The sequence below is a fragment of the Corvus moneduloides genome, chromosome 5 (genome assembly GCF_009650955.1).
Source record: "Corvus moneduloides isolate bCorMon1 chromosome 5, bCorMon1.pri, whole genome shotgun sequence".
Classification (NCBI taxonomy): Eukaryota; Metazoa; Chordata; class Aves; order Passeriformes; family Corvidae; genus Corvus; species Corvus moneduloides.
Genome location: NC_045480.1, coordinates 52,513,549 through 52,525,825, shown reverse-complemented (window position 1 = coordinate 52,525,825; position 12,277 = coordinate 52,513,549). Strand labels below are relative to the sequence as shown.

At 41.0% G+C, this 12,277-nt stretch overlaps 1 protein-coding gene across 5 annotated transcripts in view; it reads left to right on the top strand.

Annotated features, from left to right (window-relative positions):
* The window catches only part of BMPR1B (bone morphogenetic protein receptor type 1B), a 234,388-nt gene that overhangs the window by 199,045 nt on the left and 23,066 nt on the right, over positions 1-12,277 (top strand). For all 5 annotated transcript variants that reach the window (XM_032109038.1, XM_032109036.1, XM_032109037.1 and 2 more), the window contains one exon: positions 5,433-5,589. In XM_032109038.1, the coding sequence (XP_031964929.1) occupies positions 5,450-5,589 (140 nt within the window). In that variant the 5' untranslated portion in view covers positions 5,433-5,449. The remainder of the gene's footprint in view (positions 1-5,432; positions 5,590-12,277) is intronic.

The following is a 12,277-nucleotide window of genomic DNA, read 5'->3' as shown; positions in this document are numbered from 1 at the left end:
GAGGTGTAATTTATTTCAAGTCCTTTAACCGTGCTGTATTTTCACTGCTGACTATTTGCCAAGAAATATCGCATGGAAATTCTTTTATCTGATGACTGTAAAGTACAGCGAGTTAGCAGTTTCTTACTTCCCCTTCTCCTAAAACAATCATGTCGATGGTATAACCCTGGCCTGGTGGGAAGTCATCAGGCTGTGGTTTATGATATGGCATAGGAAACTCCAGCAGGGTGTTGCAAGTTAGTTTTGTATTTTAATAAAAGTCTGTTTTGAGGAAAGGCACACTATGTAGATCAGTGCAGGGCATAGATGGAGTCACCTTGTGGTTTAAAATTTCCATCTAACTATTTTATCACGTTGACTGATTTTCTTCTCAGGCTTGCGTTGTTTTGGTTTGTTTTCAGTTACTGTTAAGACACTTTTGTATGACTATCCTTAATTTCCTGTCTAAAGGAGCATTGAAACAGCTATTCCATAATGTGTAAAGCTTCCCAGGTGTGTGCCTTCTGTGAAGCAGTAAGCCTTGCTCCCAGTCAGTGGCCAGATGTTGTTATTGGACTGGGAAAATGTGAATGGATGGCATTGGACCAATCTGAGGCTTCAAATACCCTGTGTAGAAAGAGGAGTAAGCACAAAACTCCGATACTTTTTTTTTTTTAATTGGTCCTTAGCATCTGTCTGGGGAAGGAGGAAATCTGACTTTTACTCCTGACAAACCCATGCAAGGTCATGAGAGATCTGCTTTTGTCACTGCATAGGCAGCACGTAAATCACACAGCTGTGGCACAGAAATCAATCTGTTAAGATAACTATTGCTGATTCTCCATCCTCCAGGAACAGAACGGCTTCAAATTCAAACAACAGAATACAGAGAAACAGAATAAAGAGCTTTTCACCTTCTGCATTACCAGACTTGTTGAATTAGAGTGGTGCCCAAAAGTCATTACCATCCCATGGCTGTGGGCCAGTGTGAAATGAGTTACTGGGCTTTATCCAGATTCTAGTGGAGAGATTTCTGTCCAAATCACATAACTATGGCTGCAGTTGGCAGTGGCTGAAGTACTTATTGGCAGCCATGGCAGAGAGCTTGAGGACTGAGTGTACACTGAGAGACTGGCTCTCTAGATCAGATGTTTTTTCTGCACCTATGTGAGTAAATGTAAAGCTTAAATAGGTGATTTTCCCTTTGTGTGCGAGGTCCCACTGTCTGCAGACCTGTCAAACTGTCAAGCAGCAACATTGTTTGAAACCAAGTTAGAATTTATCCTCATAGTTACTTCTTTGTCATTGTGGAGTGGGGATCTGTGATCGCTTCTCACACATTTAAAAAAAGGATAGCAGAACTAGCTGAAATACCATGAAAGGGTTTGCCACATGGCAAAGTATTTACTGCAAGTCTTAGTGCTCACAGATGGAAGAATATATCCAAGAAGTATTATTTGTTGACAATGGAGGTTAGTAGGGGTTTAAGCTAGACATTAACATTACCCTGGATGACCATGAGAATGACTTTCATTTTACAGCACTTCATTTTCCTTGTTTTCCTTCTCCTGGATTCAGGATCTTTGTAGATTTACCTTTCCATAAAGGAGCTCAAAGCATGGAGGGAGAGACACACTAACACATACGGAAAATACAAAGCAGTAACATGCTCCACACAGTCCCCATTCTCAGGCAGAGATTCATACAGAGACCATCACATCACAGTTTTCAGTGGTCCCAGTCCTAGAGAGGAAAATATTTCCCAAGAGCAGCACTCCAAAGAGACATCAAAGCCCTGGCGGCTGACTGCCAATCCTTGTACATGCTGGTGAATTTTAGTGGAAAAAGAGAGTTAAGCTGAGAAAATCAACTAAACTTGATGAAGGTGTACCAGTCTGATGGTGAACTTCAGGCTCTCAACTGCTTTGGTGAATTCCCTGATGCAGTCAGTAAGTTTCTCAGCAGACTAAAATAACCTCATTTTTGATACCTGTGGTTTTCTGCAGTTCTCCCAAGCTGTACTCAGTGCATCAGGGATGGGAAGCTGACCATAAGCAGACTGCAACAGAACAGGCTACAGCAAAAAAGCATCCAAAGAAGCAGCCAAACTTAAATAGCCTGCAATCCCTTGCTTTCAAGGCTCTAGGAGAGCTTTCAAAACCCAAAGGGCTTCTAAACCCTAGACAGAGTCAGGGCTGCATGACCAACATGTGCTTGTTACAGAACAGCAGCAAATGCAAGATGAACAAGCTGTTCACCATCCCAAACTGTGCTTTTCACACCTGAAATCAGGAGGAACTTGTTGCCAAGCTGGAAAGCTCTTGTGAGTTCCTTCCTACACGTTTCATTTTGGGGAAGGGACTGCTGGAAAATCTTTGTGAGCTGAAGTCAAGCAGACACAGAAGTCAAGAGACCTTGTTGAAACTCAGCTCAGAGTAGGAGAAGAGTTCTTACATGCTTCATGGTTATCTGTTAGGTGAGACACCTGAATTTCAGAAGCAAAAGTTCTGCCCATCAATTTAGCTAGCAGCCAGGAAATGAAGGCATGAAAGGAGCAAGAGAATAGAGTGAGGAGAGTTTTACATTTTAGAAGACAGAAAAGAGCTTGATTTAAAATATCTTATTCCTGCATCTTAGTTTTATCTGATTTAAATTTGACGCTGAACTGCAATGATTTTGCACTAATTTTAACCCTGGGCATTAGATGAAAGCACAATCCTAGGCTACATTCCTAATTACAGCTCTTGGAGAGTGTAAATTTGAATGAGAGCCTATCTGTACTGTATTTTCTAAAAAAGTAAGCTACATCTCTAAATAGCCACCTGTGGTGCTTTGATGGTACTTCAGAGTTTTGATTCTAATTCAGCAACTTCCACCTGTCTTACTCTATCTGGGAGTACAGCCGGGTCTCTGGGTGTAAGCTGTTGTTGTTTAGGGCAGGTTTTGCAGAAGCTGTTCATGATCACATCCCTGAGTGATGTGGCACAGTCTGAATTGGGATATGACTGACTTATATGCTTGTTGGAAAAAGGAATGATCTATGATTGTATATACTACTAGGATGGTATTTAGCAGTCTAAATTTAGCATATTCAGGCACCATCAAATGTGTAATTAAACCTTTCCCCTTTTTTTTGTGCTAGGTGCAAGATGCTGTTGTCTTTACACTCCTTGTTGGGGAAAGATCGCTGCTGAAACTGCAAATAGCTTGTAAAAAGAGCCATGGACATGATGTACAGAGCAAATTATTACTCTCATGAGTTAGAAGTTCACTTGGTTGCCTCATGAGCTTGAAGTCTGAAAATTCTAGACAGGAACATTAATAGCTGAACATTCCCCATTCAATGGTAACAAAGTAATACAGACAAGAATTGCAAAAATTGCTGATTGAAAGAGAATTTACGTAATCCCTAATCCTGTGACCCAGGGAGCAAACATCTGTTGATATTACTTTGTTATACACAGGCTGTGTAATCATATTAGGAGAAATAAACAAGATTTCCTTTTTTTCCCCTTAATTTAAGCATCTACTGTACTAAGGTACAGCTGCAAGTACATAGCCACACATACACACAATGCATCTTGAATGAACTCGTGCATTTAGTTCTAATTTTGCCAAATGTTAGTAGAAACAGTATGGGACTGACAGCCAGTTGTGTCATGAATCCAGTTTGTATCTTAATGCTGGGCACAAGGGTTACAAGCCCATAGTTTGTACATGTTTTGTAACTGGTGTTCTGGTTTGACTTTGGAAAGAGGTGAGCTAATCAAAAAGCCAGTCAGTTTCAGTGGGATACAGAGGTACTGAGCAAAGGTCAAGCTGTATGAGTTTTGTGTTTGATAGGAGTATTAGTCTGGCATGGTGAATGATTCTCTTTCATGTGTGTCACCTTAATATTATTAATACACCTCTTGTGCAAGGAATGTGCAAGGAGTGGAAGGGCTATGATGCGAAAAAAGCTAGCACTTCTCTAAATGCAGTGTTCTTATGTGTAAAGCCCCACTTCTCCCAGAGCTAACAAGTTACGCCTTTTTCCTGCCTTTGCTGGGGGTAAGCTTGCATACCCTCATGTTACACGGAAGAAAACTAAAGCCTGTCTGCGAGTTGTTCCCAGTGCCTGTCCGTGCCTATCCTGTGCTACCAGAGCTGGCACAGGCCAGGAGGAGTATGCAGCTGGAGGCATGATGTGCCCTGGTGGGTCCCATGAACCCAGGAGCCCAGACTGGGCTTTCTCAGTCCTCTTAAAGGCAAGGACTGGTAGAACAGCCCAGTGCTTCCTCCAGCCTTACTGCTTCAGAGTCGTTCAGCCTCACTCTCACCTCAGTTGTTGATTGCCATCCAAGCCCTGAAGTGTAGCTACTTGTCCCCATCCCCTCTGCCTGTTGGCCCACCTTATCTCTTTGTAGGGAGCTAAAAAGGATAATTTTTTTTTGTCAGCTCCACAATATATGAGTCCTAATGATGGAGATTTGGGTAAATTTTAGAGTAAAGGGCAATCAAAATAATTATAATACCAATTGTTTCTAAAGACTTACCAGTAAATCAAGAACTTCAAGCCTGCTCTTCAACTACTCTGTTGGAGAAAGCTGCTTGTAAATGACTCTTTGGTAAGATTTCTTACAGGGAACCAAAAGGGAAATGGGGAACTGCCAGTTGAAGCTTTTCATGCTAATCTCATTTTTGTCTTTGAGGCTTAAAACATTCACAAGGACTGAAAGCTGGTATTTATGAGTAGAGCTGGGGGGAGGAGGTTGCTTAAACAACTCCTAGCCTATCACCAGCATGTCCAGCTGTACTCCGCCAGCTCCATGGAGATTCAGTACTCTGATATTTTTAGAAATAGTCATCTCTATATATTTCAGCATTGTTCATTCTAAACCACATTCTTGTCCTTTACTTTGTTTATAGACTTTTCTTTTACAGAAATTAGCTCTTTCCCTTGTTTTCCAAGCAGTGCTTTTGCAATTCAGTGACAGAACGTGCTGCTGAACTTGAAAGAACATCACTTTCTGTTAAGTCTTTGTTAAATTGTATGCCCATGTTCTGTTCTGCCTGGAGTACCATAAATCCCATTGATTTTAATGGGGTTCAGTGGCTACAGATCTGTGCCAAGTGCTGTAGAGATAAAGAAAGCTCAGAGGTGTAACCAAGGATTTGACCTGTGTAATGCAACAGAAGAAAAGCTGTGAGTACTGTGCAATATATAATAATAAAAGCAAAATATATCTCTTGGCAGTGGCAGAACTTGAACATCAGCACCTTTGATCTAGTACCACCGAGGTCCAATGAGCCTCAAACATGGCGACCATTTCAAACTACAGAAAAGGACTCTGTAGTGAACACTCAACTCAAATAACTTTCTTAAATTTTGATGGGTAGAAGTAGTTTAAACCCTTCATTTCAAGTCTTGCAATGCAGCCTAGAACTGCTTTTTTTTTCTTCCTCTCTTACAGCCAATTTTCTAGACAAAATGCCCTTGCGAAGTTCTGGCAAGCTGAGCATGGAGAGCAGAAAAGATGGTGAGAGTACGGCCCCTGCTCCTCCCCAGAAGAAGCTGTCCTGCCAGTGCCACCACCACTGCCCCGAGGACTCAGTCAACAGTACCTGCAGGTTTGTGGGATATCTGGTGATGAAACATGGGAAAATGTATTTGTGGTAGCTCAGCAATCCCAAGCTGGGTGTCGCAGGTTTTGTTTAAGCAGTAATATGTAAGTGAGTTGGTTTTCACTGTGTCTGAAAATCAGAAGTAAATTTTACCTAGATATCAGCTACATGGTTGTTTGTTGGGGTTTTTTTGTTTGGTTGTTTTTGTTAGGGTATATACATATTTATTATTTTAGATAATACTTGTTTTAATGCATTGCATATGAAATATTCTGAAGGTCGAACTTTGTTTTTAAAGGTGCATGCATTTAATGAGAGGACACTTAATGGAGATATATTGAAATGTCAGTAAATGCTTATAAATTTATAATCAGTCTCAATAGAACACTATTTATAAGAACCCTGGTCTGTCTTTGTGTCTGCAACAGCTGTATCTGTAGGTTCTGAAGGCTCTGGGTTTTTTTTTTTTTTTGTTTCTGTGCCGAAAGGAAAACTATCTTGAGGTGAACTGTTGAGTGTTTTAATCTACTCGCTCTAGCCTTCTGTTTGATTTCATTCTTAGAGTACTACAGATTTCTCATTTGGGTTGGATTCTGCTTCCTCAGGACCTTTTGGCTCCCTGGGGGAGAGGCAGGTTCAGATGTGCACAAGCTCTTTGAAGGCTCTGCACTGGCTGAAGCAAGCTGAGGTGACTGAGGGTACCTGTGGTGGGACCAAGCTGCTGTTGCCCTACCCAAAAGCAGCTCCTGCTGGACACAAACGACTGCTGTTGAATGAAGGTTGAATGGAGGTTCAGTGAACCTCTGTCTTGGCTTGAGATGCAGGTAGAGTTTGTTTTAGCTGCAGCAAAGTTGGGCTGAGCTCTTCGTGCTCCATATGAGGAATTTAAACTTCTCTGCTTAGCTGGAGCAGGTGTGATACTGGAGATACCAACTATCAGCTCATAGCCTGGTGGAGCTGTGAGAGTCAGAGAAGCATCAAAGCAGGGCACAGATTGAGCCCAGCTGGAGATGCAGAGCTGTTTGAGGTGAGATAGTCAAACACTGTGTCAGCTCTTCAAGGCAGCATATTTAAAAGATAAATGGGGAGGTCTAAGGTTGCTGAAGATACCGACTGCTTTGTTGGATTTTTGAGTGTAGTTTTACAGCCTGACTTAATTCTTCTCAGCCTGCAGTTTCCTACTAAAATGTATCAGAGTTTTGGTGACAGCTGTAAATACCATTTCCCCTTTCTAACCTCTTCCTACAAACCCATGCTCCAGCCAGGAGTTAGACCTAACTGCTCTCACACGGCAGTCAGTTTGAAAGCTATAAAACCCCACTCTGATATCAATTTGCAGATCCCCCACGGTGTAAATCAGTTGTTTCCTCTTCCTGCCCAGCAAGAGCCACAGCTTTCATGTGCTGTCTCACACACGCAGCAACAGGGAAGTTGCAGATGACTTTTAAATCTATGAATTAGGAAGCACAAAGGGATCAATGTTAAGGAACCAACTGAACAAGGTTTATACCCCAGCTGGGTTGGCCTGCTGTTGCACATCGCTTTGTAGGCATCCTTGACATTAAGTATTTTTCATGGAACTAAGAGTAAATGTCCTGTTAGAATGGATTTGTGCATTTTCCCTCACTGCAGTACTTTAAGGAAGCTCTCTTCAGAGTCCCCCTTGTGGTGTCAAATGTCAAACTTTTTTTTAGGTGTTAATGCCCAAGGATGGGCAGTTAAGTGGCAATAAAGCACAAAATTGTAACTCCTTTTGTCTTCAAATCTTTGAAGACTTCAGGCTTGAATGTTCTTCTTTGGTGACAGAATTATTTTTTCCAATTTAGACATCAAAATAATAGTTAAAGCTGGAATTTACCCCAAATATTAATCCCTTTTCTGTGCAGTCAGAAGTTTCCTGGAACAGTCAGGAGACTTGCTTTAGATCAACTCCTCTTTCCTGCCCTGTGCTCTCACCTGAGCAGTACCCACCTTGCCACTTGCCCAGTGAGCAACAGCATAAATTAAAAATTGCTGAGGAGTTTGGAGTAATATAAAACAAATTAAATTAGTTTAAATGCATTGCCTTCATGGCTTGTCAGCAGTAATCCTGTTCATGATGGTGATCATTGCTATGGCTCCCACTGCCTTGGCGTGAGAGCTGCAGTGAGGTGTGAAGGACCCCTTGTTTTCCCTGCATCTGTTTAACTGTTAGGGTAACCATTCCTTTCTTAAATTCCCTTCTACCCAGCTGGAATTATGGATGACAGAGAAAATAGGATCCTGAGTTTACTGTTGGGAAAGAGTGGTTATTAGGTGTCTGGCTAGCTGCTTATTACATATCTGGTTAGTTGGCTGGGTAGAGACCAAGTTTCAAAAGATTTGAGCACAACCAACCAGGCTGGGAGGGATTATTCACTTCCCCTGAGTTTTGGGATCATCCTACTAGTCAGGCAGTAACTTTCGTATTTTATCCTGTGTGAATGACTGTCGGCACAATTTTAAAGCACTTGGAGAATCACTGAGCCTCACTATAAAGGAAGTTTCTTCATTTTGAAGTTCAAGAAGTATTAATTGCAGTGTTTGTCTGAAGAATAAATTGACTGCTTCAGATTAAAAGTTATTGCATTAATTATCTGCTTGCCTCAAATGTAGCCACTAAAAGCCTTTTGCATTTTATATTTCTAAGAAAAATTTAAAAATCAAACCTCTTGTCAATCTGTTGTGCTTTGGGCTGTGCTTGGACCTTCAAAGTTTGGCCTGCCGGCCCAACAGGAATAAGCCAGTGTGTTTTAGGGCACCCAAGGGCCTGTCAAAGCTCTGACACCCAGGAAATTCACTGAGTACATCCACAGCCAGGGCTTGGGCTCTGGAGAGCATCAGCCACTGTACTTACCAGGGTTCTTACTAAAGCAGTGAAGTATTTTATGAGCCCAGGAGCAAGAACCTCTGAAAGTTCAATGGAAAAGCATTTCCAGCTGTGTTTAAATTAATGCTCTCAAAATAGAATAGCTAGTCCTATTGCAGTCACCATTAAAATTTTCTCATAAAAAGCAGTCTATCATCTCACATGAAGATTTTTATCTGCTACCACAGGTATTCATCTTTAAAGTATAGATCCTGCCCATAGTACCAGTGGTCTGAATGTTTATATAAAAATGGGGACATCTGGTGGCCATTTAAAATCCTCTCCATAACTGTATTTGTAGAAATTTAAAAGCCGATATTCTTTAATCACATGTATATCAAATCCTCTGACAGCCTGCTGTGTTCCTATACAGAATTTCCCTTTCTTTATAGTTCTGCACTTTAAATCCAACAATACTTTAGAGAGCTAAGGATAACACTGCAGCTTAAAAGACAGAATGGTTTTCTATCTCAGCAGAAAAGCAGTAGCTCTAGTTAGAGTGTGCTTTTAAAAATGGGGCAGTCTGTGAGCACAGTGAGTTCTGGAAGACCCATTACAGGGTGAGCTCATCAAGGGAGGGTTAACGCCAGGGTGAAGCAAAAGGGGGCCAAGCCAGGAGCTGAGGCTGATGCCAAGGCTGGCCATGTCCTCACTCAACAGGACCGCGTTTCCCCACGGATATCTGAACACAGCGGGCAGAGACAGCTCCTTCAATAGCCCTTCCCATGGCTGGAGACAGGCACCCCTGTACCACTGCTCAGGGGTTCTGTGTAGAGGGGAAGAGGGATCACAAATGGGGCCACTCTGGCCAATTGAAAAATGTTAGTGCACTCAAGGCCCTGACAGTTAAAACCTTTGGAGAAGGCTCACAATCCTCTGCTTGTAAAGGGTGTGTTAAACTGCTGCATGTTGAAACTTAATTTTTCTTTCTGAACATCCGTGTGGTTCATAAAAGGCTTTCAGTAAAGAAGGTCAAAGCTGCTTTGAACATAACCAGGGCCTTGTTTTACTGTTCCATTTCAAGTTTTGTGTGTTCAAAGTGAATGCATGGACAGTTGTGTCTAATCATAATTAATTGCATATTTTAAAATGTGGTGTTACGTCTAATTGGCTTTGACTGTAATGGAATTGCAGTAAAGGCAGAAGCTAATTAGGTGCCTTGTCACACTCTATTTTCTTGCACAAATAAATGCTGACAGTTTTAAAGATTGGGCTGATAAAGTTTAAGTTCCTATGTGTTGCCTACCGGATCGTATTTCTGCCCAACTGTGTCTTTGGTTATCTAAGGCAATAAAATAAAAAGGTAGCTTTTGCAGTGTTACCAGAGGTGATAATTCACTTGAGTGGTGTTATTTTCATTCTTCTGTTCTCCAGATGATATGATTGAATTTTCTTTGTACTTTGGTATGTAGAAGAAGGAAGACTTTGACAGTAGCCAAAGCACTGAGTTCAGGCAACTTTTGTTTTAAGCAACTTAGATTTTTAGGGAAAAGCTGAATGTTTTCTGATAAAGGAGCTATGGTGAGATCTTAGATGTTAGCCTTTCAATTTTTTAATGTTTATGTTTATTTTTGAATTTAGTCCTTCATGCAGGGAATTTTTTGATCATTTAAAAAAGAGCACAAGGACTTGTCATGTTGCTTTGGATGGAAGTGAAAAGATGATCTTGCTCTTTCTGGTAACAAAATTGGAAATTATATATAGAGGAGGAGTGGACAAAAGTAATACCACTTGTATGGACTCATTTGAAATAAAGATATGGGGTCTTTTCATCAAGTTATGAAAGTTACCTGTCTCTTTGTGATAGGCATTGAATGAGGGAAAGATGCTGCTGTTTAAAGTTGTATATTGTCATCCTTGGCTGTGTCACGCACAGAGCTGGATGGGAAACCTTCAGCAGGCAAGTTTTGGTAGCTGAGGAATCACATCTCCTGTGAGAAATGGCTGCTGGCCAGTGAGGACATCTGTGTGAGCATCTGCAAAGCTGTTGGCCTTGGTTCCTCTCTTCTGACATTTAGGAAAGGTCTGAGTTAAGGTCCCTGCTTTCTTTGTGGTAATGTGTAATTGTAGCAGTACCTTCTCTATCAGTGTCTGTCAGTGTTCCTCTGTTAACTCCCTTTATTTTCCTGGTATTTGGCTCAGCTGTAAAAATTCACTCTTGGCAAATATGTAACACAGCAAATCTGTGCTTATTAGCAATCATGTCCAAGTGAATTTAATCACTCTCCTGCACTATACTCTTATAAGATGGTGCTTCAGTGGAGGAGGTTGCTGGATGTGTACCCAGATGTATCCAGTAACATCACATTGAATTCCTTCTTTACACACCATTTGCAGGATCAAATTACACAAAATTAGAATTCAAATTGCAGATTTTAAGAAAATACCAGTTCTGTACTGCAGATTTTTTTCCTAGGAAACGAAGAATAAGTTTTTCATACTGCTTTACTTGTACCAGTGACGTACAGATGTTTCTTTGTGTAGTCACCATAATAAACACAAAATTTGAGGCTGTGCACACATCTCTGACTTGTTACTTGCTATCTTAGTAAGAACAGTTCCATTTCTACCATAGGCAGGTATGAGGTGGGGTAATCAATAAAGCTGCAGGGGTGTGCCCTGCCCTTTACTTGCAGTGTGTGGTCCATCTGACATCCTGTGAACCGGGAGAACAGGTCAGGGGCAGGAGGGAGAAGGCAGGTAGGAGATCCTTCTTTCTTTTCAGAAGAGTCACTCCTCCCTCTCACCCAAACACCTCAGAAATTTTCAAAAAGATAATGAGTTCTTATTGCATGAAAACTTTTTGTTGTTTGGATTTGTTTTTGTTTTTCTTAGAGGTAGGAGCAAGCTCTACCAGTGTTTATTCTGCTTAGCAATGCTATTTTTTCTCTCACTTTTCCTTCATTATTCTAATGTCTGTAAAGAACATGATTTATTCTTATTGTTGGAGCTTTATAACTTCTTCATTCCAATCTGATTTTTTCTTTTTAAATTTGGAGTAAAATTTCTAGAGGGAGTAAAATTTCTAGAGGGAGTAAAGTGCATGAGGAGCCTAAATTTAATTTTCAGAAGTGAGCTAAGAATCAGAATCCCATATGACAAGTCAGAAAAACAGAATTAAAGCTGCTGACTTTCTGTTTCTTTTTTTCCCTTTTGCAAACAATTTGACTTTTCCTCCCTCTGCTTTTCTTTGATAAACCAAGAGTTTTGGGTTTTTTCCTGAGGACTGTTAGCTGTGGAGTCCATTTTTGTATTTCATTTGATGGCAATTTATTGTTTTGTTGCTCTGTCCCCTGGGTTAAACTTACTCATTACTTCGAATCAAAGGCACCATGCAAACAAATAAAACCTAATCTAATATAATATTCTACTCTAATGGATTCCTTACAGTCTCTCCTGGCAATCCTATTGTTCCTATCTTTTCAGCTTAAGCAATGAAATCAAGGTGGTTGCTGCCCAGAAGGGTCACTGTCTCCTTTGCCTCGCTCGTATGTACAATGTCAAAGGAGGGTAGAAGTCATCGCTGGCTTCTCCAAGAAAGTCATTTATAACCTGCAGCTGGTTACTTTTCAGATCCAGAAGTCAGTAACCCATGATAGATTATTTTTTAAAGTAATAAGCTTACCGTGGCTAGGCCCTGCCCCACTAATATCAAAGTATGCCACGGAAGATGTTTGACGTGAGTGATCCTATGCAGCATCTCTCTGTTGTGTAGCTAATACTTACAAATTGTGTTTGTCTCTTAAATGTGTAACCGTGCCTCTCGTTTCCTACATCTTCATTGCCTTTGCTGCTGGTGCTCTTTAG